Consider the following 25438-nt stretch of genomic DNA (forward strand, 5'->3'; position numbering starts at 1 on the left):
CAGCCCCAAGAGGTGTCTGCCAGTGATCTGCAACCCTCTGTTCTCTCGCCGGCAGAAGAGGTGAGAAGTCCCCCAGGAAGCCCCCCAAAGCCATTCAGTACCCCCGAGACCCCACCCCCCAATTATCCATCCCCAGCAAAAGTGGACCCCAGTGGTTATGACATAAAAGACCAGCAAGAACTCAGGTTTTAGGTAGTCCACATCTGCACTAATTTTGGCCCATCCCCTATATTTAAAAGATTAATGATTAAGAAGGTCCTCTTTTTTTTTAACCATTTATTTTATTTATCCTATGGAAGATACTGAATGTGGATCAGCTATTTATTTTCTAAACCTATTCTAATTCCAAGTGTTAAAAAAATGTATACATATATATAAAAGTTGAAAGTTTCTATGGAAAATTCATCTATAGGTAAAACCTTCTCATTTAAATGTGATCCTGGGCATTTTTACTCTAATCCCAGATATTTCTAGATTATTCGCTTCATCTTCCAGCTTTCTTTTCTGCAAGTGTCTTTTATATTCTTTTAAAACACCACAGAGTTTCACAATATGAACTCCCACTGTTGAATTACAAATCTATTACAAAACACACAGAAGAGCTTAAAAAAGAAATCTGTTAGAATATAAATAATTTTCAAAACATGATTTTTGCTCTTCCTGCATTAGTAATAACAAACCAGGCACTTTAAACGAGAACATTAAAGAGTCTTTCCATTTGTATCCCTTATTCTGTTTATTGTTTGAATTTTGCTTAGTGGTGACAATGACACGATACTATACAGTTTAATTTCTGGGTTTACTATGAGCAGGATCCAATAAAATCACTACGCAGCCGTATGCTGCTTTGTTTGTTATAGGCACTACAGGGGAACATTTCAATTTCATTTCTACTTCTAACTTTATCTCTACTGACTGTTTGTTTTGATTTTTTAAAAAATAACCTTTAGCGAAAAACCTCGGCTTTGTTCCATTCAAGGATGGCTTTTTAAGGATAGAAAAAGTGATACCTGGGGCTGTCTGGGAAAAGAAAGAAAAAATTTTTTTTCTGAAGGTCCAGGTTTGGAGAGGTTTTCTTATGAGCATTTCTATGAAAAAGAAACCTTTTTCATAGAAATGAAAAGAAAAAAAAAGACATCTGCGGTTCCTAAGCCCCCGCTCAGTTCAGCTCAGAGTCAGGACGGACCCCAGACCCCGCTGCGAGCACCCCGAACACAGCAACGGGGAGGAACGCTTCCCTCACACCTGAAGCTCCCTGCTCAGCCCCACCGATCTTTTGCAATTCAAGTTTCAACCGAACTTAGTTATTTTCTTGAAAAGTCTCTTTTCCAACAAGTGCCCGTCAGCTCTGGTCCCTTGCGTAGTTGCGCCCCGAGCCACCTGCATCCATCAGCACCGCCCGCCCTTCTCTGCTGAGCAGGAAATCCATCCTTCATTAGGGCGTTACATCCCTCCCCCGGCCAAGGCAGAATTATTCCCTTTAACAATTTTCCTACCTCTCTCTTTAGTCTCATTTTAGATGTTTCCACCTAAACATCATTTGGGGGTAAGATCTTTCCCTCAGGGGAAAAACTCCATCAGCACCTACCTAAGAGCCATTCAACCACAGGGAAGAAGTCCAATAGGCTTTTGGGGGTTTATTCGGTTTTTTGTTTGTTTGTTTTACGGTGAGGAAAAAATCCACCTCCCTCCTACTCCTATGAGCGCTGTGCACACCGAGGAGCCGCAGAGCCTTGGGCAGGTTCTAGCATCCAGCTCCCTCCTTACGTGCCTAGCTTTAGGCACTCACGTACAAAAACTGTAGTAATTTTCCTCAAATTTCTTTGCATCATCTGCAAGACCATAATCGGCAAAGACGTAATCCTCTGGCCCAGAGTCTCTGGAGTACCCTCGTGAGCAGGGCTTCTTCAATAACAGTAATGGATTGACATGATTTCATTAGAAACATCATGTGTCGCTGGGGTATTAACATTCGCTTAGGCTTCCAAATTTGATCTTTCAAGTGCACTTAAATAACCTCTCAGAGAGTTTTTGAAGCTAAATTGCGTTATCAAGTGTGGCTCCACTTCACATTGACTGTGTTTAAACAGCATTACATAAAAAAATTGCCTCTTGACTGAGATACCTTTAGGGTTTCTTTGGTTTGGTTGTATTTTTGAAATCAAAGATTCCTGGCACGCAACATCTGCAGATGGCAACAAAATAAACCATTTATCCCAATAACTCACAGATTTGAAAAATGTGAGATTTAAAATGAGAGACAGAACAGTTAATGAAAAACTCTGCAACCTTAAAAGTCACAACTAATAGCGCAATTAGCATGAACTCACAACTTCCCCAGCTACTCGCTTTTGTCAAGCTCATCTATGACAGTACCGTGTGCTGGTCACACAAGCATTTGGGATGGGTAATCCCCTGTCTGGTTTGTTGTTTTGGTTTTTTTTTTCACATAAAGGGGTGGGAACCAAAACACCCTGGAGAGCAGGATGCCCTGTGACACAGCACGTGCCGGGGAGATGTGCAGAGCAGTTCGGTGCCGCGCTCACCGGGCTGCCCCACACGCCTCTGGCATTCTCCAGTCTCCAGCTGGTGGATACCCCATCCCTGGAAACATTCAAGGTCAGGCTGGACAGGGCTCTGAGCATCCTGATCCAGCTGAAGATGTCCCTGCCCATGGCAGGGGGTTGCACTAGCTGGCCTTCGAAGGTCCCTTCCAACCCAAACCATCTGATGATGGGTCTGTGGAATGACTCCAGCCTTCTACTCACCCCAGGGCTCACTTCCAATGGAGGTCAGGTCCCTCGGGCCAGTCGAAGCCCCAGAACCCCCCCCAGGCAGAGGCTACGCACCCTCCCTGGGCACCAGCACCGACCGTCCTCCAGCTCTGGAAAGAGATTGCCTGCTCTGGGTCTGCAACGTGCTGCATTTACTACAGGCACTGCTCGTCCCATCACCTCCTCGTTACTCGCACATATCCACAGACACGGCTCCGTGCTCCCGGAAGGCAGGGCAAGGACACTGGAGGGTCACAGGGCAGAAGGGCTCCACAAGGTTCCTTGGCTCAGGCTCTGCACCTTGGCAGAGGGAATTACCCACCCCAGCCCTGGAGCTGCCCAGGGCAGCACGTTGCTTGTGCCTGGACCAACCTCTTGAGCAGAGAGGAGCGGAGAGCTGATGTGTACACACATGCTTAGGAAGTAGTCTATTTGCTTTAGAATTTGTAAAAGAACTTAAGCCTTAGGCCAAACGATGAGCCGTGACCTCAGAAAAGAGACATTAAGTTCTTTACTTCTACCCTGCAAGCGGGGAAGATGTGATCAGAGGCTGGATTGGGCCCCAGCTCCATCCTGCGCAGCCTGTGGTCAGATGAAATCTCTTTCCTGTCTTTGCTTTCTTTCCTCTGCGCTTTCCCTGCTTTTTGTCAAATCTCCTTCAATACCACACCACGACCCCCCCGTTCTGCTTCTGCACTTGAACCAACAAGAAAAATTCTAGAAGGGACATTATCCTTAGCCAAATCCATATGGTGCTGGGGGCACAGCATGGGGGTACACGCACAGCCACCGCCTGGGATGGAAAGGATGCACGGAGATGCTCAGAACAGGAACTACCAGCCTGATCCTGCAGGTTTGTGTTTCCCAGCTCCAACCAGGAACCTTCAATTCCTAGAGGCTGAAATAAGGATTAAGCTCGTCCAGGACCCTGGCTTGGAGTTCGACAACAGCCTAAGAGAATCAGATCCTTAGGTTTAATGCTCCTTTCGCTTTCTCAGGCCATTTCTCTAGGGTGAAGAGGGCACAGATTTTTTTTGCAGAACCCAAGAATGACAACAGATCTGCCCCCAAATACAAAGCAAAAGGAAATCTGTTAGAATCCAGAAGTACTGCTTTGTGCACTGTGATTTATCAGTGCAGAACATGCTTCAGCCTAATCCAAAGCACAATGAAGTCAAGGCAAGTCCAATGACTTCAAGAGGACTTGAATTAGACCCTTCAAATCTCACACAAGCATGTGCTTGTCGTTAATCATTACTGCATGGGAGCCGTAAACCATGATGCAGAAGGCCCAGCAGAACAGTGGGAACTTCACACAAAGCAGAGACATTGTTGGCAGAGTGAGAAGAGAGAGGTCTAGCAAACGAATTTAGCATAGCATTGTAACAGTAATGGTCTCCCTGAGGCACAGAAAGAGGCAATCAAGGCATCCACAGGAGCAAGCTTTTGGTATGCGCTATCTAAGGGTACCTGTCATGATTCACGCCAAGTTACTGCTGTAAAATTGCAAATTATTTTCCAGCCATCTTTCAATTCCAGTGAAAGGAAAGAACTTCCTCAAATGTGTTTATCTAATTGCCAGCAATTTCCATTGCAAGGCAGACAAAATAAATAAACACAGTGCAGAGGCAGTTAACAGAATCCAGAGCATCTCATAAACAAGCATTAACATCATGGCACTTTTTGCAGCTTCTTGTTTCTTGGGAATGGGCTGCTTTGGGCAGCACAGCTGAATCCCAGGCTGCTCTGAGTGGCTCAGCTACAAATAATGCTCCTACCAAAGCAGGAAAAAGGTTGTAAATTCCGATTGTAACTTACATGGCTGTTGAGCAAACTGCTTTTGTGTGATGTAATCCCTTCAGTTTTTTGTAGGTTTTCAATCGCCATTTCAAGCTAAAGAAAATGTGCACAGGGGAAAAAAAGGAAAAAAAGAAAAAGAAAGGAAATCAGATAGTTAGCAACAGCCAGGTTTATTATTTCTTTATTAATATTTGAATGATTAATGCTTTATATCAACAGGCTTGTGAAAAAGAGGCAAACAGATGAGGCACAGTCCTTATGGGATGAAGCTGCAGATGTTATTGTATGGCATGCAAACTAACACAGCAAGAATCCCTGTTAGGGCAAAAGAGCGAGACCAGGGGGCTTTTGATCTTCCACTATATACATTGCCCATTTATAAAAGAGAAGCCGTTTTCCTTTTCCTTTCCCCTTCATATTAGCCCAAACCACCACCAGACATAGGCTGCAGCAATCAAAGGAGATTTGCTACAGAGAAAGTGCATTTCACCCAGACCTTTCAATGAAAACTGGAAGTAATGGCTGGTTATTATTACTTCTTCACATTTTTGACAAAAAACTAATGGCAACTAAATAAAACAGGCACAAGGAGGGTTGACACACAATGCACATGCCGGCATGAATAAGAGCTCCCTGCTACTGGAGCGAGGTGCAAAGGGGCTCTGAAGGAAGAAGATGGGTTTCAATTAAGTGAGCTTCTTCCCGCAAGGGCAGGCTGGCCCATCTTGACGCTACCCAGTTCCTTTCCATTCACCCCAGAGCTGCTGCAAGCAGAGCCATGGTGAGGCAGGCTGCCCCCGCGAGCCCCCTTGCCTCCCTCCTGTCCAGCTTCTGTTCTACACCCAGCCCAGCCACGGCTGCTGCCTTGTGCCCGGACCCTCCCCCAGACCCCTCTTGTCTCCTTTCTGCTGCTGGGGCTCCCCTGACGATCTGGCAAACTGCTCAGCCGATAGCTGCTGGTCCCAGAGCTCTGGTCCTCCTGAGCACAAGCTTTTTGCAAGTGAGGAAAAGGAGGGGAAAACCCCAAACCAAGCAACAAACCCTCACAATAAGGGACTGGCAGAGGCAGAACCTGCTGTTTCTCTCCAGTAGATGTTCTCAAACCCCTGTTCTCTAGGACCTGTTAGTGCAGGCAGGACAAGGCAGCACAAATCAGCCAGTAAAACTTGCAGTCAGCAGCTGTCTCTAGCATCTGTCCTCATTTCACATGCATGGTCGTGCACTCATCTGTAGGCACATGAACAAAGCGTCTGCACAACCATCAGTCAATGGCCTCCACACTCAGTTTGCACTGACTCATAGCAGGCTGAAGATAAAAGGTCGAGATAAAACCAGCCATTTACAAAACCAAGCTCTGTCAGAAAGGTGGGAGAACAGAACAAATCAGATACAACTTTTGAAACAACATTCAACACCCAAAGATGCAGTCTGTGCCATATCCCTGCCGGAATGTGATACTCTGCCCAGGCACCTCCGGCACATGCTCCTCGGTTTCCATCCAAAAGTGCCATCCCTTCTTGGGAAGTTATCACCGAATTCAAACAAGGGTCAGCCTAAGACTATGTATCAGTGGGGTTTTTTTGAGAAAACTGTCTAGCACACTGTGATGTACCACGAGGAACCAACGCCCGATTGCTGATGCAGCCTTCAGGAAATGAGTCAGTGTTGGAGGGAGACACCAGTTCCTTCCTCTGTTCAAGGAGCAAGAGTGCCCGCTTGAGCAACACCTCTTGAGCAAGCACAGAAACCCCGCCTGGCCTTTGGGCATTTTGGTAGGCATCCCATACAAATGGGCAACTTGCATCTGCAGAGGAAAATATTACAGGGGAGAGACTAAAGGCTTTTCAACAGCCCCGCGCAAAAGTGAGGAGCTCTCAGGACCCACTTACGGGAGGTCTCAAGGATTTCCTCTCTTGGTACAGCCTAATTTAAGCTATACCAAGCCTATAATTAAATAAAGATTAATAGTGCTCCATTGGCCTAGACATTGGATGGGACTGCTTCACGTGCTGTTTCAGCCCATTCGATGGAGCGGAGCATCATTATTTGAGCAGACGTGGCAGACGGGTGTCTCTAAATGCCCTTGCACTGCTGGCCACTGACATCCATGCAAACACCACAGCTTCCTTGGCTACTTCTGGAGGAGCTGTATTTTTCTTTCTCTCCACAAAGTTCTTAATCCTGCCTCAAACACATTTAGCCAGGATGACAGCCTCTCCAGCCCCTTTAACACCAGCCTTTCCTATTCTCTTTTAAGCAAGACATTGCAAGGAAAACCAGTGTTCCTACCCATTGATTTCATTTAGTCATTGCTCTCCTGAAGCCTTCCACTATCTGTCCACCCATTATTATGCAAAATTCAAAGCAGTTATCACGGCTCTGCTCTATCCTGCTGAAAAAACTGAAAGCCACACACAGACACATCCCTACACTGTCTTCCACAAGCTATTTCATCCCCTTGAGCCCCTCCACAACAGCCACAGACATTTTATGCTGCAATACCTTCCAAAAGTTCATTCCTACATACAACAGAGTATATTTATTTCAGGTACATTTTCATAAAGGTCACTTCCTATATTCTTTTTTTGCTGAACAGCTTTCTCTCATGTGACAGACAGCTACAAACTAACTGTTCATGGGACACTTCTATTGACACATGTTCTACTCAGGCTTTTTACATTGTGCCTGCCAGCATGGAGATTCAAAAAACCCAAACCCCAACTAACAAAAACAAAAAACCAAACAACCAAAACCCAAGAGTAGTATTGTGCAGCTATACAAGATGCAGTCCCACGCAGGTGACCAGATCAGCATTTACCTCCTTCAAAATATCAAGCCTGAGCAAAAATCAGAAGATAGTCCAATGCTAGATTTTAAATATGAACAGTTAAAACGTGCGCACACAATTGTCACACATGAAAGAGACTCCACGTAATCCAGATACATCTGTCATTCTCTCTTCTACCCAAAGCTAAGGATTTTTCCCCTACTCCCACCTAAGGCAGAGCACATTTACTCCAGGATCAAAAGGCAACTTTTCAAGGCACAGAGATTCAAAAAACATGAAGTTGATATTCTAAAACTCAATGGGGGAAAAAAAGCACAACCTAACTGGCCAGATTTTCCTGAGTACTCAGTAGTGAACAGCTCCTGTTTTTCTCCCTGGTTGGTGCTGTTCACATTTTTACAATCTGGCCACATACACTGAATTACACCTACACCTGTAATTATGTTTACATACAAATACATAAACACACACAAGTCAGTCTGGAGAGGAAGGTGCGCAGTGTCCCAGAAAATGAGCCCCAACCCACTCCTGGCAGCAGCTGCTACTACGGGCTGGTAGATTCTCAGATAAAAGCCCTGGTAGCTACTAGCTGCAGAAAAGCTGTTTTGTATTAATAGTTGTAGCGCCCGCCCCCCCCCCCCCCCCCCCCCAAGTCCCACACAGCTGTACAGCTGTGCTCTAGCAAGCTGGCACCTCAACTGACAGGTGGAGGAACATGTTTAAAAAAAGTTAAGAGCTTTAAAACATTTCTGTTTGATCAGTGTTATCCCTAAAATCCATTTTCTGTAGCATATGGCATGGATAGAATACACAATGGTGTAGGAGATATATACAAAGACTTCTCGATCACTGTGCATTTGGCATGACCAGCTTGACATACCTAATGTGCCAATTATTCACGGTGTTAATAAAGGATTTTTCATGTCTCTTCATAATTAAAAATATATATTACTTTATTTTTGGTAAGCCAAGACCCATGTTCAGACGTTACACTTATTAGTGTAAATACAGACAATTCTTTTGAATTGAAAAGCCGAAACCTTTTGCTTGGGTGAAAAAAAAACCTAAAAACCTCGAGAATTTTCTCTTATCTCCATGCTGCATAATTTCAGTGATCCACTCAGAAAGCCTGACAAGCCTCTGCCCACCAGCAAGAGACACATTCCAAACTCCCGTTGAAAAGTATCTGTAGTACACCAGTGTCTATTCTCTCCCTTGCGTTTGCATGGCATGTTATACAGACATATACACAGCGATAAAGGCAGGAAGTTTTATTTTCTGAAGGCTTTTCAGTTCCCTTGGAATAATTCCTGGCCCCCGAGCTGCAACATCTGCAGGGCTACATACCGTTGCTGGTGAGGAGCGTGAAGTATGTGACAGAGAATGTCTAGTGTTTTCCATCCCCCCATGAATGAGACAGGCTCCCGAGCCGGAGAGGATCGAACTTCCCCCAATGTCCATGGTGATGCCCACCATGTTGTGAGAGGGAATGGCTGTAGGAGAGGATGCCGCTGTAGTCACCTGAGCTCCACCTCCCTGCGGTTCGAAATAGGATGCTGCGCTGCTGGGGGTGTAAATCTGAGCGTCGGGGTTGTAGGAGTAGGCGGCTCGTCTGTCAAAGGAACGATAAGGTCAGGAGGTGGAGAGAAGCTTGCAGATAGAATCTCGTGGACAACGGTTCTGGACCACCTTTGGAAAACAACTCAGCACCACTCTTGGTGGGATTTGCTCCACTGAAATTGAACCCTGGGCTATAGAAATCAGTCCTGACAGTGTGAGACAGCCCTGGAGCGAAGGGCCACAGCCACTGCACAGCACGGAGCCCAGCAGCTGCTCCGCAGTCACTGCAAGCAACCTCAGAGCAGAAGGCTGAGAGCACCCCGGAGGGCAGCAAAGACATCAGGGCCAAAGCAGGGGCACAGCAGACAGGAGGAAGAAGAAACCTTCCAAAAGCCCCTTCTTCCTCTAGCAGTTGTGCTCCGGGCTCCTAAAGCCCCTGCACCTCACCACTCAACGGGCTGGGCAGAGGGGAACACCCGACCCCTTCATGTAGCAGGATTCCCTGGAGAACAGTCCCTCCACAAGGACACCACCACCTCCAAGGCTGTAGTCTTGCAGGAACTACCCCCCTACACACAACGCACCATGTGGGACAGTTGTTCCTCCTCTTCCTCCCTTTAAGGGCAGGCAGAGCCCGCAGCAGCGCTGGGCTGGAAGGGGCTGGGAGGAGCGATGGGCTCAGCCTGGCTGGGGGGAACGGGGCTCTGCTGCAGCCAACAAGACTCTTACATGGTTCCGTTGGTATAAACAGCTTCTCCTCCTTCCACATACTGGACCTGGGATGGATACACGTGCTGCACCGCTTGCACCTGAAACGAGCATCATCAACTCAAGTTACAGATTGCCTAGGAACAGCTGGAGAAATCACATATTACACCCTTAAACGGCTTTCAACCTTACCTTGACATTTAGACTTTCTTTTAAAAAGAAAAATAAAAAGAAAACAAAAATCCCATATGCTTAGGAATCCCAAAGGACATATTTATTTTAAAAGGTCAAATTAAAATAAATAAATAAGCAGTTGCTCCATGAGCAGTGGAAACAATGGAGCTGGGTTTCCTCTGCACACACATCTCGGGGCTGGTTCTCTGCTGACTAATAAGGGTGAGATCATGCTGCAGCCTTTCCTTCAGAGAGGAGGTCAGCAGTGACCATCTGCACCCCAGCCCCCTTCTTCATCGGTCTGGGAGGGATGTAGTTGCCCTCTGTCAAGTTTTTTTTGGTTTTGGTTTGGGTTTTTTTCCTGAAACTGAGCAACCAAATTAAAAATTGCTAGAGGAAAAAGTCAAGAGTCAGACTCACTGTCCACATGAAGCAGCACCACACATGCCTGGTTTCTTAGGAAACAAGGACTGCAAAAGGCAAAGTTCAGATAAATAAAAACACTTGCATGGCTCTGTCACCTAACGTTTCTATGAAGCCACACACAGGCAGTACATTTGTTTGTATAATTAAACTCCCAAACACTTTGCCTCTAAGAAAATCTTTACAGAGGAGGACTGCTTTTAAATGGCAATTAAAAGGATCCATCAAATCTTCAAATGTATGGAAGACAACTGCTACAGTAAAGGTTCTTTCTAAACTTTAAATATCTTGAGAGTTTCTTTTGCCATCGGTCTAAGAAAGGAAGAGAGAGATGGAGAAAGCTGCTCTCACGGTGATCTCCAGTTCTCTAACCACACACAAAATTAAGAGCATGGATTTATCTAAGCAGCTATCTGGCACAGTTTCAAATGTCGTGTGGGACATGAGGTCCTGTCGACATGGGGGTCCCTGCGTGGTGTCCCACCCTGGAGATATTACCTGTTGCGGAACCTGCTGAACTCTGGGAACAGAGATTTGCTGCATCTGCGCTCCTTTGGGAGCGGAGCCTGCTGCTTGGACCAAAACCCTCTGAAAGAAGAAGATACAGTAGCACACACTTACTTTCAGTCTGCAATACAGGTGAGTGAAGTATCCTCTGTCAAACTTTCATGGAAAGCCTGCCTGCTACTCTAGCGGCCACGGTACCCCTGACCTAGCATCCCTGTGGTCCCCAACCTTCCAGTGTAACCTGCATCAGACACCAGCCTGAACTCAGCACCCCCAACTTGGGAAAAGCTGGATCCACGATTTCTGACATGGATCATCTTTAAGTCTCCACCTGAGGAAATAACAGCTAACAGCTGATGGATGGGAGGCGCTCAACCTGCGGTTCAGTCACAGTTAAACAAGAATCACTCCTCACACATTCACATTTTCCTCCTACGGCTGCAAAGTCTCTTCTCTGTACCAAACCACGTTCTGCAACCTGCAACAAGAAATCGCACCCTCCAGGGTGCCACACAGCCCTTACAGTTTCTACCAGCACCCAAAGCTCAGATGGTTCTGACCTCCCTTCAGTGCCACCAAGGGCACAGAAACACGTCGTGTAGCCTTGCAGTGCTCACTCTGTCCTCTGCACCATCGTTTCCATCGTTCCCCTGGCTCTGTGTTACGCTCGCCATTCGGTTTGAGGTTGGCCACACATCTCGTAGAGTGCTCAGCACCTTGCAGATCCAGCAAAACAAGCGTGGGGTTGTGTTGGGGTGGATGGAAAGAAATGATTCAGCGAGGCCCGTGGGAACAGAGCCAAATATCAGTATGGCCTTTTAAACCAATGAGGACCTTCTCCAAGGTGACGGTCATCCTCGGTGGCTTGGGGCTTTAAAAATACCCAGCAGTGGAGCCAACAGGGCAAAAAGCTGAAAAACAACCCCATATGAATCTAGAAGAGACCCTGATAATTACTAGCTACCTTATATGTATATATTTCTGATTTTTAGTCCTCTGACACGCTCCCAATATGTCCTTTGTAACCAGCCAGAAATTCTGTTCCAGCAGAATTACAGGAATATGGTAATTGCCCAAATTTCTGCATCACCAGTCCCCAGGCTGACCTTCAGCAAGTCTAGACACGTTGGAGACCCTGCAGCTGAGCTAGCGGTGAGGACACGCACACGGGTGCCAGCCATCACTTTGTCCCCAGGAGGCTGTAACCAGTGCACCATGGGAATAACATGAGTCCTTGTTCAAGTCAGGCCTTGGCAATGCCACCTGCATCAAATTCTCAGCAAGACCCTTTCCTTTCTCCCACTTTTTACCCATGTTCCATCATTGCTTTTCCCAAAGAACACGTCTCCTCCTTTGGCACAGCTGCCCAGCTCAGCTACCTGTGTCATTTGTCACTGCCTGCCTGGTTGCTCCTACTACTTTCCAACAAAAGAAAATGAATCATCCCCAACCTGTAAGATGAGGCCATCCTGTTCATACAGCCTTCGCTCACACTGAAAGGTAGACCAGTGATCAACGATGCCGAAGGCTTCAGCCTCACACCAGTCATGCTGCCAGTAGCTCATTCTTTGTCCCGATGGTGAGAAGGGAAGGCTCTGGATGTTCCTTCTCTTCAGCAACTTTCCACGATCCTCTGGGTCTTCCTTAATCCATGGAGTTCCACTTGATACTCCGTGTCATGATGACAGCACCAGCAAAGGCTGTATGGGTAATTTCATAATCCAAACCCAATGGGTTTTCTAAACTTCTTTAACACGTTGTCACAGCCAAACTCACGTTAACGACTGACGATCCCTAAGCGACTTGACACTATCGACCAGCGGTATCCACATCGTTACAATACCAACAAGAAATGTCACCCAGAGAAATGGAAGATGGGAAAGTTGAGAGATGACAGCGAGCTGGCCAGCCACGCACCCAGTCACAAATGTGAATGTCCACGTCTCCTGGTGAATCAAATGCTCCTACCAATTCACAATTTTTAATTGTTCCTTTCCGTCAGCATCCAATGGCAGCTACTTCTGCTCACTTGGGAGTTAGAGAAGGGTGTAGCTAAGTTGTACCCACCCATCCTCTTATCCTTCCAGCTTCCTGCAACAGAAACTTCTTTTGATAGTTCCCCAAAAGGCATAAAAAGGAACAAGTTTCACTTAACCCTTCCCGTTTTGCAGTAGGTAGTTTTCATTCATCAGCTGAAGCTATCATTTCTCCCCTATCCAGAGACCTCCCAAGTGGCTCATATCCATGTATGTGAATCGTGAATCTCCCCTCCTTGATTTAAAAAGTCGGGATCCACCTACCAAAGGAAGAGACCAGCATGTGGCTCCTCCACCCTCTCCCCCCCCCTTCCTTCTCTGTTGAGCTTGGTGCCTTATTTGCAGAGACACCTTTAAGGACTGTTACATTTTCTCCTGCTTTTGTTGACACATCAAATAATGACAACAGGATATTATATACTGAAGCAAACACCAAACCAGCACAAAGTGACTTCCTTGGGTAGCCAAGTTAAAATCTAAATCCCATGTTTTAAAGCTTCCATATTCATCGGGCTAACACTGAAATATCTATGGCCTTTATCAACACAAAGTGCAGCAACAGGTTCAACCCACTACCTCAACAAGCTGAGCAAAATCCTCTCCCGCATACAAAAACCTGGGATTAAAATACATCTGCCAGTAAAACAGGTCTCTTCTCCATGGAAACGGCATTCCCAGCTGTGCATACGTTACCTGCTGCGACGCTGGCACTGGCTGTACAACTGGAGCTTGGGCTGATGCAGAGCTGTGAAGTGCCACAGATGCTGCTGAGTCTGATCCACCCTCTGAACTCTGCATGCTCACTGCTGGGGAGAGGAGAGCAGAGGGGAGATCAGCCAGGGGATGCACAGCACACACCGCAGCAAGCGCCCAAGGAACCCGCATCTAGAAGGAACAAAATCCCAGTGGAAGATCAAGGGGAAGTGCTAGGAAGGAAGGTAGCCACCTTCCTACACAGAGGACTCTTTTTAGTCTTGGAGCTAATTTTAATACAGTTTTATATTAAGAAAAAAGAAAGTTGCACAATTGTTCCACAGAAAGGAGAGGGAAGGAACAGAAAATGCACTTCTAAATATAACCGAAAAGTAGTGTTGGAAAATTATTGTGTCATAGTGAGGATCACTTCAGATCTGGAAGATCTGTAAGAGCATATTTTAAAAATAATTTTTTCTCCCCCTCTGCCTTATCATGTTTAACTACTGCAAAAAAGAATTTTAATCAGGTTTAAGTACATGCCTGGAACTTGGCTAATGCTTTCATTTGGAAAGCAGTGCAGTCAATTAGGGTTTATAATCACAACTGATAATCAAACATGAACAGCAGAAGAACAGTGATTCACCATCATTTAAAAACCCCTGAACCACCCCCACAAAGAAACACGCCCGCCCTCCCATCCATGCCCTTGCCCCAGATGCCACTAGGGTCCCCAACCAGACACGCGTCATCGCCCGCCGGTCCTGCTCTGCGCTGCAGCCCTGCGGGAGCTGTGCCCTCAGCATCTTCAAGTCACCCAGGTCCCGCTGTCCCGGCACTCACCCAGCACTGCTCAGCCGCCTTGGGAAGCACTCCCAAGGGTGATGTGGGAATGTCCTGGGGATGGGGAGATGGCAGGAGAGCAGGGCTGAGCGCCTGCCCTGCACACAGGCTCTCCATCCCCTGGGACTCCTCGCTCCCCCATGGCACTGCTCCGGCACCCCATGCCCCAGAGACACCCAGGGCTGCTGTGACGGTGCTTCCTGACAGCAATGTCATTTTGGGGGTTTTGATGTAATGTGGAAGGGTGGGAGAGCCTTTTTTTCTCAGTTTCTTGTGAAAGTTCCTCTTCAAAAAACTTTTTCTAGGAGGGTTTCTGCTGTCACTTCAAAAACAAAAGGTTCAGAAACATCCAGGTTTGAGCAGTGCTGTTTCTCCTTTCTCAGCCTCGCTGCCGAGTGCAAACGCAGCCTCCAAATCATGGCATGAAATCTCGTGTCTTGTTTCTCTTCCCCATCCAATATTTAAACTTTTTCCTCAACTCTGTGCAAGTTAAGAGGCAAAAGGAAAGGAGAAATGGAGGGACACTGCATCCTAATCATTTGACAGCTCTTTGTGGTAAAAAGAAAGGCAAGGGGGAGGTGAAGTTACAAGTTACCTGGTTATTCTCCCTCAGCCACCAAAAAAAACCCAAATATTTAGCTTCTTCACAAAACAAGTTTTTAAGATTTTTTCCCAGTCAGTGCTGACCCCATATTCCCATGTTACCCATTAGCAAATTACAACAATTACTCTCCTGACTTCCCTGAAACCCCACAGCTTGCAAGTAATTTTCACATCATCTTTCTCGCATCCAGGAAAGTGTAGCCACAGAACCCACATAGTCGCTGCTCCAAACACAGCTACCAGATGAATCCAACAAACCAGAGCCAAGGCAAAGAAATTTAGTCGCTGTTTATTTATTGCCACCCATGTCCCTTTGTAGCCCTCCGACCTGCCCGTCGCACATGCACAACCCCCTTCCCTGCAGCTCCACTATATAGAGGCAGCACCTGCTTCTCCCCATCACTGCCTCTGCGTGGGTTTTAGCCAAAACCTCTCCATGAGAAGTCACCAGTTGCAACAGCGCTGGGGTATCATGAAAAATAACAGTTTTCACAGTAAATTAATGAAAGAGCCTGCCATCCGTCCCTGCCCAAACACTTGGCCAGCACTGTCAGCAGAGGAGGCAGGTTTACAAAGCTCACGTGAAGATGCTCAGGCAAAAGAGAGACGTCACTTTTAGCACAGATATTCTCCTGACTTTTGCAAGAGTGTTTTATTGTCTGACATTTGTGCCCAGACCTCCAGTTCACAGCTTCCTAGGGTTTTGCGAGTGGAAAAATATAGCATGGTGTGGTTAGAGAAGAAAGGTGGGTAAATTGCCAAATATATTTTAATGACCTATTTGAGAACGGTTCTGGCAGGTCAGCTCTTGGCATTTCAGGTCTACAGAAAGGTCTCTTTCCAAGTGTGGTTATAATCAGAAAAGGACAGCCAGAAGAGATGCCATCTCAAAATTGCCACCTACTCATCTCTGCTGATAAATTTTGTCTTCTGGTTTCCCTCAGTGACCGAAAGAGACCAGAGAGAGGCAGGCAGGGTGGAAGATGAATTGTCTGCTGCCAAAATAAATCATCAACATTATTTTCGGATTTGTTACAAAACGCAGGCTCTGTTAATGATGACAACCAAGCCAGACACAAAGACTCCGAGGAACTGTGCAGCTGGTACTTCCAGACAAGGTAGACAGACACAGAAGTACTGGACCGCCAAGGCACATGTACAAGACCCCTTATTATTTTGTTTATTGGTGAAACATCCTGGATAAAGAATAATTCATTTTCCATTAAAGCCATCCCGTGCTTCCTGAGAACTGGAGAGGCAGATATGTGCATGCCATCTGCTAACTTAATTCGCACTGATGAAAAGCTGGTAACAGAATTCCTACACTCCGAGAAACCACTGCCAGGTGTTTCAGGGCTCTGCCGATGTCCCGGAGCACAGGTACCGAGCGAGCCAGCAGCCGAGCCAGGGCGCCAGGGGATGGATGAAGCATTGGCTTTCAAGGAGGAGAGGGAACGTGGCACCCGAAGCCTTGCTCTTTCCTCTTCTTGGGAGCCGTGTGTGCAGAGCATCCCGGTAGCTCCGTATGGAATGCTGGCGGCTGGAGCGCTGGCACGGCTCTCTGGCAGTTCTGCCGCATCCCTAAAGCAAATGCCCAGGAAAGGACTCGCTGCTCTCCTTCCATCTCATTTTTCACCTCCCACGGGGGCGAAAGTTGTGCAGTGTTCTTGATCACCCTAACAGAGACTCCGGCGGTCAAAAGCCTGTTCCATAAAGATCTATGATTTGGTGCCTCCTCCCGAGATCTGGTCTAAGGACGAGAGGCTCATGCCAGCCGTGCCAGCTCCCCGCGCCTGGCGGGGGGACAACCACAGCGGTCTGGCAGCAGGAGTGACTGACAGAAGCCATCAAAGTGTCTCGTGGCTCCTGACAGCCGGTGAAAGCCTGACAGCTTGGCAGCCGCCCTAGTACCAGGGAGTTTGCACAAATTCATTAGCTAATTAGTCAACAAAGCCGCTGGTGGGGCACAGAGAGGATCAGCAGCCACAGGACAATCTCAGCTCCAGGGCTCCTTACCAGGTTAAGGAGAGCAAGAAGGCAAGGCAGTTGTAATGCCAGGGGAACAAGCAGGCAGGACCTGACCATGCTTAAGGAATAAAAATGCAGTGAGAAGGGGCTTATCCAGCCATCGGCAGCGGTTCAGGCAGAGGCAAGTTTAAAATTCTGGTTGCACAAGACGGCCGGTGACATCACGTGCGGCGTCACCACTGTGGAAGGCGTTGCAGAAATCTGGATTCCAGATTGCATCATCACTGAGTGAATCAGGCCGATAACAAGGCTGGTGCCTCTGGAAACCTTCTGTTTACACACAGCTATCTCGGTATCCAAGCAAACAGCAGTGACAGGAAAGGAAATACAGAAAAAACTAGTAACTTCTGGGTGCTATTTCTGGTTCTGCCACCAGCTTTGCTCCGTGACCTTCAACAGGATGCTTCCCTTTCCCCGTGCTTCAATTTTCCCACTCCTAAAAAAGCCACAACACTCCCCTAGGTGAGGAATTTTTTCAGCACTGGTCTCAGAGGGCTGTCAAAGTCTGAATGCATTTGAGAAAGACAAGTAGTAATATTACAGGGGTTGATAAAAACTCCAGCTGTCACCCTTTCATTCACAAGCCACTTGCCTTCATGTAAATAGCCTTGCCTTTGTTAATCTCTCCTGCCTAAAGCAGCTCCAAAATGCTGGGGAAACAGAGATAAGAGAGGCATTCAAAAATATTTTCCACATTCAAATTTGCAGCGAGAGGAGAGGGGGAAAAAAGGAGGGGGCAGCAGAACAAACACCACATAGCTTCCTCCTGCGAGGTGCCTGCGAGCGCCCAGAAGGGAAAACAGCAGCATCCTCTGCAACATTCCCAAACTCCCAAAAAGAGTGTGGGGAAGGAGACGGGCTGATGCAAGAGCCCCCCAGCAGCGGGAAGGGTGCCCGTCCTGGGTGCTCTGTCCGTGCTGCAGCCCACGAGCTCTGCCGTCCAGGATGTGAGGAGGAACTGCAAGTATTTTTCCACAGAATGTTTTAATATAAACGATCAGCTCCCGAACACTCAAAACAAAACCGGTTCGGAGCTAAATGCGGAGCTCTCAGGCGTCTAATAACTACTGCTGATCAGAGCCAGAGCAGGGAGTCTGCCCCGGGGAAATATTTGGTTTATTTCTCTTCGGTGCTCTGGTCCTCGCTCCACAGGACCAGCAGCACCAGCAGCGATCCCAGGCGGCTCCGAGACTTCAAATAAAAGAGGATTTCAGCCCCTGCCTTCCTCAGGCCCTGGGTCGCTTCTGCAGTAATTGCAACCAACCTACCTGGTGGTTTTATACCAGAAGAACTTCACTAGAAGTATATTCACTTCACCATTTGAAGTCAAATATAACTTTCCCCCCTCACTACCACCACCTTATTTTAATTTTTTAAGAGCAGCCTTACATAAATCAGGGGTGGAAGTGGCACAGCCTTGGCTCTCATGTGGTATTTAGGTCTTGTATTTACATATCTTTGTTTTCTGAAGGTGAAAATGTAAAACATATTATTTACCCTAGAAGAGAAACCAGCGAATGCTTTTTTTTTAATCCAGAATAACCATATAATCATACCAGTGTTGCTTTCAAAATACTAAAATTGCTACTGTTTCAGTGAACCACTTGCTCACTTGAAGACAAAACATATCATTTTTTTATTTAATTTGCTTTTCAAAGCTTACTTGGTCATCCATTAAACTTTTTCAATTCCTTTATTTCATCCTTCTTTTCTGGTAGAACTTTTGAAATAGAATATAGTACTGGTACATAACTGAGGGAAAGAAAAATACCTTGGATGAGGGTTTTGTTGTTGTTTTTAAAAACAGTCAATTATTCTACCTCTGGGACAAAGTTTCTCACAGGTACTTATATTTAAGCTTCCCAGTAAACCTTGGTGGGTGTTATTACCCCTACTTGGTAAGTAATTCCACTGCCTCTCCATCTGCCGTTTGTAAATGGGCTTAACAACTTCTTCTCAAAGGGGTTTTAAACGTCGGGCATAAAAATCTGCCAGGAAAATGACTGCCTTGAAGTACAGAACCCAAGACTAAATCAGATTGTGGATCACTGAAGGATGTGCTTCATGGCTTTCATTTCAAATTAAGATATAAAGGTTTCAAATTAAGATATAACGGTGGGAAAAGTTTATTTTTCCAGGTGAACCTGCTATAATTACCCTTGCCTTTTTATTTCTGATGCCGTGTGTTCTTCAAACAGGAAGCAAATGCCAACTGCATTAGCTCTCCAGCTAAAATGAGGTATCCTGGATTTTTAATTGCCTGCATGCATTGTCAGAAACATCCCATAACACGAACTGACGATAAACCTGAAGCTAGAATATGTACGGTCATGGGGTCATCAAGGTATATAGGGTGGATGCACCAGAACCGCAGGAAACCTCCAGAGCTGGATGCGATTGCTAAAGGCATTTTATAGAAAACTTTACCCGAAATTAATGCAGTAGGTAACCTTTGTACATCTTTAATATTATCATGAGTTAACGAGATTTAGTATACCCGACAGCCAGGGTGCTCAGCTGGGCACAGTTTGTGCTCCAAGTTTTCTTTCTGTTCAATAGATCTCAGGCTAAGCAGGGGGGAAAATAACCAGGGAATCACATACAGTCACATTTCCATATGCAAATTCATGATACAGCTATGAATTTTTTATACAAATCTCCTGATATCTGTTATCTTATGGAAAATAATGGGAAGATTGTAGTTTAATTTAAAAAAAAAAATTCTCTCTCATCCATAACATTGACATGCTATGATCAAAATTCAAACCCAGTTTTTGCTTTTTTTTCCCTTTTGTTTGGTTTTGTGCATTTTTTGCATACTTTGAAAGGAAGGCTTATATTTAAAAATAGTTATTTGGTTTCTGGAACTTTTATTCAGGTTTAGTTGGCTTGGAGCTTAGATAAATAGGAAAACCAGAACAGCAATAACTGAATTCAGAAGAAATAAAAATGCTATTGAACCATCACATTCTATATGGGCTCTAAATGGTATTTTCTCCCCTGACCATAGAAAAAGGAACTAGAGCTTTTACATTTAATAGATTCGCTACCGAGAACCCTCAACACTCTCAAAAGTGACTGAAAATAATAAAAGGAATGCAGGGAATACCAGATTCTAGCTCTCTTTTCTAGCAGATGCACACTACCCATCAACTTCATCCACTACGCTCTATGCCACATTTATTTTAGTAAAGAAAAACTTCCCAAATATTTTCCGTTTCATTCAACATTTTTGGCTTAGTCTCTGTTTAACAATTTGCCCTGAAAAGGCATTAGCTGTGTTTTAACCAGAGCATAGAAAGGAAGTGTTTCTTTCTTTGGAAGAAGAAACTTCTTTATTTGATGTGAATGAAAATGCAACCGAGTGAATTATACTGCCTTAGAGCAGAACTGAGGCAAATACTTGTCTCCGACCCAGCTTGACTCCTGCCTCCACATGCATCCTTTACCCCTGCTGTGCGTGTCTCCAAAGCACGGTATCTCCAAGAAAAAACAAGCATTGCCTTGAAATTACAATCAGGAAAATACTATTTATTTTTTTTTTTCCGTTGCCCAAAAGACTCAGAAGCCTGAGGAGCACAGGAGCCAGCACTTGCAGCACAAGGCTCTGAAGCGAGACCAAGGGCCAAGTACACCCCCAGCTTTGCACCCTCTTTGGAAAAACACGATTCCAGCTCACCCATGCATGAAAGCAAAATAAATTCTTCCCTTTTGGATGGCTGAGCCAAAGCAAACCTGCTCTGCCAGCATCCCTGTTTAGCAGTTATCTTTTCCTTCAGACCATAGAGGGGATGCTCTCAAACCTTGTCCAAAAAGTTGTACAACCGGTCACGGTGATATTAGCCTGACTTGGGAAAGCTGCACTATCCGCTGGGGTTTTAACTGCTCTAAAAGCGCTGGAAGAAGGGCCTGCTGTCCTGACTTCCAGAGAGAGCCAGGAAACACCAGAGCAGGTCAAGACTGGACAGAGCCTTGGTGCATCAAAACTTGGACATCCACACCAAAGCCCCTCATCCCGCACTGAGGCCAGTCCGTAACGCCTGCGGCCACGCGATGCCGAGCCCCCCCACAGAGCCCAGGATGCTGCAGGATGGTGCTGGCACCCTCGTCAGCAGCACCAAGCCCTCCTGTACCCCTGTGTGCCGAGGGCTGCGGCAGCGCTCGCCCTTCCCAACCCTCCTCCACCAGCATCCCCGGCCAGCAGAGGATGGGGAGAGGCTGAGACCATCGCCGACTGCAGCTGGGAGCGAGCTCTGCCAGGCTCACCGAGCTGGCACTAAAGCGTGTCCTGAACCCCGTGTCACAACCTTTAGCCTTTTCATAAGCGGTGCTAAGCGGAGGGGATGGAAGGGGGAAGCAAACACGACAAGGGACTCGGTAACAGGCTGATTCTGGAGAGGCTGCTCATTACATCGCTTCAAAATGTTATAAACAGAGAAGGCACCAGACCCTTCCACTGATTAGGTTAAATTAATTTAAAACAGAAGCAAATGCTGCTTGTCTAAGAGATCCAGTTACCTGGAAACACAGATAAACCCAAAACACAAGCTTCAAGGGCAGCAGGCAGTATAGCTGGGTGGTGGCTTTTTTTTTTTTTCTTTTTTCAGAAACCTGGTCCTCATGGAAAAATACAAATTTGGAAATGGTTTTTATTAGGAAGTTAATAATATACTGCAATACAAATATACACTCAGTCTTTAATTAGATTTCACGAAGTCAAGTAATATATTTATACACACACGCACGTAACTGTTGTGTAACAGCAGTTCACTAATCTTTTGCTGTTTCTTTAAAATAACTTTCAGAGAGGCAGAAGAGAGCGAGGCATGTATCTGTGCTGGCTGGATAACCAGGAGTTTCCTTAAGAGCCAGCTGAGACCGAATAGCCGAAGCCCTCGTGCTGTACGCTGCTGGCAGCTGTCTGTGGCCAAACCCCACGTGCACGGGTCTCAGACCTGAACAAGGGCAAAGAAACGTTGTGAATCTCCCTCCCGTACAAAAACCTGCCCTATTTTCTTCCTGGGTTAATAATACAGACACTTTCCAAGTGTCAAAAGCCAGGACTGGATTCCTTGGAACCGAATGCATCCCTTCTGGTGCTCAGAAATGCAACCGATTTACAGCCGCACTGCATTTCACCCTCAGCCTCTCAACAGACATACCTGCACGAATCCCGGCTGTTTGCTCTTCAGAAAAAGTCCCAACAGCTTCCAGAATTTTTAGCCTAGGATGACCCTGCTAACAAGCACTTGAAACTCCCTGTTTCTTTCCTATTAACTAGCTAAAAACTTCACTTCAGAAAAGCTTTGCTACAACGATGGCAAATAACGCTGCCCACGAAACAATGTATGGGGATCTGTTGAGCAGCAAGAAAGCTTTCAGGTCTGCGAAGAGGAATTAAAAGGTACACGCTACACTGTACACCATGTCCAGGCCCTTCAGATACTGGCTGCAACACACACATTGATGCTATCTGATGAAAGCAAGCACAAGTTCTGGGCTCAAATTAATAATTTCCCCATATTTTTAGTATGTGCACTGCAGGGGTTTCCCAGGGCTGCGAGTCAGTACAGTGCATCAAGCAAAAATCCGGCACAAGAGCATTTCAAAGGTTCCTACTCTAGGACCAATCTCAAAGTTTCAGTCATCAATCAAACCACAACATCTGGTTACTTGACCCCTGTGGTCTGTAGCTCTGGTTCTGCACGCTCCCAGGAGGATCCCCGGTACCTGGGTACAGCCAGCCCTCCCCCGACGGAGCTGGGCTCCTTTCAGAACACAGAACTGCAAACCTGGGTACTCAACTGCGTTTTTGCAAGACCTGCTTTTATAGCTTGTCCCATGGCAGAAAACCATGGAATATGTCACATATTTTAAATTAATTCCAAGAGATCAGCTTAATCGAAACTGGTACGCTCGTCAGCACTCACTTTTTGCTTGTTTAGGCTAGACAATCCTTTCCCTGGCCTTAAGGCTAGCCAGCCTTTGCACAATTTAAGTGTGAAGTCAGAGATGTGCTGCAGCTTTTCATTTCGATGTGGGGCGGCAGCAGCAGCTGTCTCCATCATGCCTATCCAGTGAACAGCACATACAGACGTAACCGCTGCCAACACAGCCCAGTACATTGTTATTTATTGATATAGCACCATCCACAAGCATTGCAGTGCTTAACTTTGTTAAGTAGAACAAGCCACAAACATAAACTGTGGCCCTGCAGAGAACAGACAGCTTTGTCTTAGATTTTACAGCACCAGCTGAGACAGTGCTCCCGTGGTCTCTGGGAGAGATTCCACCATGGGGTGGACTGAAGCAGGGCAGGAGGGGATAAACAAGTGGTCACGGGTGTTACTGTTGCTGTGGGTTTATACCGGTGAGCTGGAGAAGCCCCAAAGGAGAGTTGGAGCAAGGAGAGAAACAAGTGGTCACTTCTCCCCTCCGAAAGACAGGTGGTGCCTGGGCTGGAGGAGGAGGAGGGCTGGCTTGCTTTCTCCTAACACCAAGGGCAAGTTTCTCGGTCTCTCTCGAGTACTTGCATGAGCTCTGACCCCACCGTCCTCCTGCCTGCACACGAGATGCTCCTCTAGGCTGTGCTAACTCGGCCCACTCCTGGGGAGCATCACCCTCAGCAGGGACTGGTGATACTAGGGAGGAGCCACCACGGAGGTCTGGGTGGTTCATCTTCCACAGAAAATGGAGTCTTGCCCTTTATGTGATGGTGCCACACCAGAACATCCTGCAAACTTTCCCCATGACAGTCTGGGATCTGCTTATTGATGATTCTGCTTCTACACATGCAGTAGAACTGCCCCGAGTCCAAAATGTTTTGCCTACGTGCATTTGCAAGTGGCTGATCAGAGCCACAGGCTGGCATGGTGGGGGGTCCCACAACCAAACTCATGGTTGTTCTCCATCACAGCACCCAGTGCACTGCTACCAGTGAAGACGGGGAACGAGACGCTGGGTTTTTTCCCTGTGGAAATTTAAGGTTCATACAGCCATGAGTGACTGGCACCACAGGCTCCGGGACTAAACAAGACCCCAAATAGACATAAACTATCTAGAGACGTGCAATTCTTCCTGGAAAGGCAAAGAAATGAGAAGGCTGCCCTAGAAACGCAGTTTGGGAATATATATTTGAATATTCTGCACTTGGGGAAAGGCACTGCTGTATTTTTGGTCAGGACAGACCATATTCTAGATGAACAGGAGAGAAAGGCTTGCAACAACTGTACGCTGCTCTACAAGTTCTCACTCTCCCAAAGAAAGAAAATTGACTGTTACCGAACTAGAATTAACCGAGTTGTATCTTTTATCCAGGTAATCAATTCCTGTGGGCAGTACTTTTGGTGGCTTTCCGACAGACGGCTCAGCCCACAAAACTTTCTGTCTGTAGTCCAGCCACAGAGGGGTTCAGATGACACCCAGAAACCACGTTATTTCCTCCATCCCCTAAGCGGGCAAGGCAAAGCTGCAGTTTTAAAAGCTCAGCCTCCAGCGCCGTGCTGACAGGTCAGGGTTGTTCTTAGAGTCTAAGCCCAGCGGGAAAGATTTAAGCTCTTTTGCATCACCAATAAGGGGCAGGGGGAGCTGTTTTTACCCCTCAGCCTGAGGCTGCTTTGGGGGGGGGGGGGGGGGGGGGGCGGGGGGCAGGGGGGACCCCACACTGCATAGCCCGGGAGCCCCAGCCCAGCCAAAACGCGGTGCCGGGCAGGATGCGGCCCACGCTGTTTGGGGAGCAACAGCAGTTGCCATGGGCGACGCGGTCCACTCCCGTGTCCAGGGTGCGTTGCTAGGCAACGCGGGGAGCGCTTCCCAAACCAAACATCCCCATCCCCGCTCCCGCCCGCCGCGAACGCACACTAAATATGTCAGCGGGTATTTTCAGAAGCCCGGGAGGACTGACAAATAATTTCTTTGCTATAGTAACTGTGAGGGGGGGGTGTGGGGGGGTAAGGACTGCGGGGTGTGCTGCTTTGTTTTGGTTTTGTTTTATTTTATTTAATTGCTATTTCAGAATAAACGGATTAACAGGCTGGGCAGCATTCTTCAAAGCAGATGCCCAGGAAAGGAACCTTTTTGCCTGTTTTTAAAAATATTATTAAAGAGTTAACCCAGGAGCAACGAGCCATTATGCAAAGCCCCGTGTGCCCAGCTTGCACCCAGGGATGCACAGCACCGCCCAGGGACGCACAGCACCCACAGCACCGGCACCAGCAGAGCTGCAGCATCACACAGCCAGAGCTCCCACAAAAACACAAGCCCCTGCGCAAGTACTCTTTCAACTTTTTCGTCCTCTTTTTCATCTATCTGTAGATTCCTAGAAGTTTCCTAGCAGAATTTAGATCCCTTTAAAGCAGGATTTAGCTTACTTAAAAGAGGTTTACTTTTCTTTGTGGTTATCTCCGAGCATGGAGAAAGGTAGTCTGACTGGGAAATAAGCTTTCAGGAGAGGGTGTGTGTAGTTTTTCAGTGTCCTCCGATTTGATGAAGAGGAGAAATCA

At 46.7% G+C, this 25438-nt stretch overlaps 1 protein-coding gene across 7 annotated transcripts in view; it reads right to left on the reverse strand.

Moving 5' to 3' along the window:
- The window catches only part of RFX2 (regulatory factor X2), a 63907-nt gene that overhangs the window by 20664 nt on the left and 17805 nt on the right, over positions 1-25438 (reverse strand). For 2 of the 7 annotated variants that reach the window (XM_055805943.1, XM_055805942.1), the window contains exons 2-6: positions 13464-13655; positions 10726-10815; positions 9652-9731; positions 8710-8974; positions 4593-4667 (exon numbers count right to left, since the gene is read on the reverse strand). In XM_055805943.1, coding sequence (XP_055661918.1) covers positions 4593-4667; positions 8710-8974; positions 9652-9731; positions 10726-10815; positions 13464-13655 — 702 coding nt within the window. Of the gene's footprint in view, positions 1-4592; positions 4668-8709; positions 8975-9651; positions 9732-10725; positions 10816-12185; positions 13396-13463; positions 13656-14306; positions 14512-25438 lie in introns of those variants that run through there. The other 5 variants (XM_055805948.1, XM_055805947.1, XM_055805946.1 and 2 more) reach the window with 5 other exon arrangements.

This window comes from Falco peregrinus, chromosome 5 (genome assembly GCF_023634155.1).
Source record: "Falco peregrinus isolate bFalPer1 chromosome 5, bFalPer1.pri, whole genome shotgun sequence".
Taxonomy (NCBI): domain Eukaryota; kingdom Metazoa; phylum Chordata; class Aves; order Falconiformes; family Falconidae; genus Falco; species Falco peregrinus.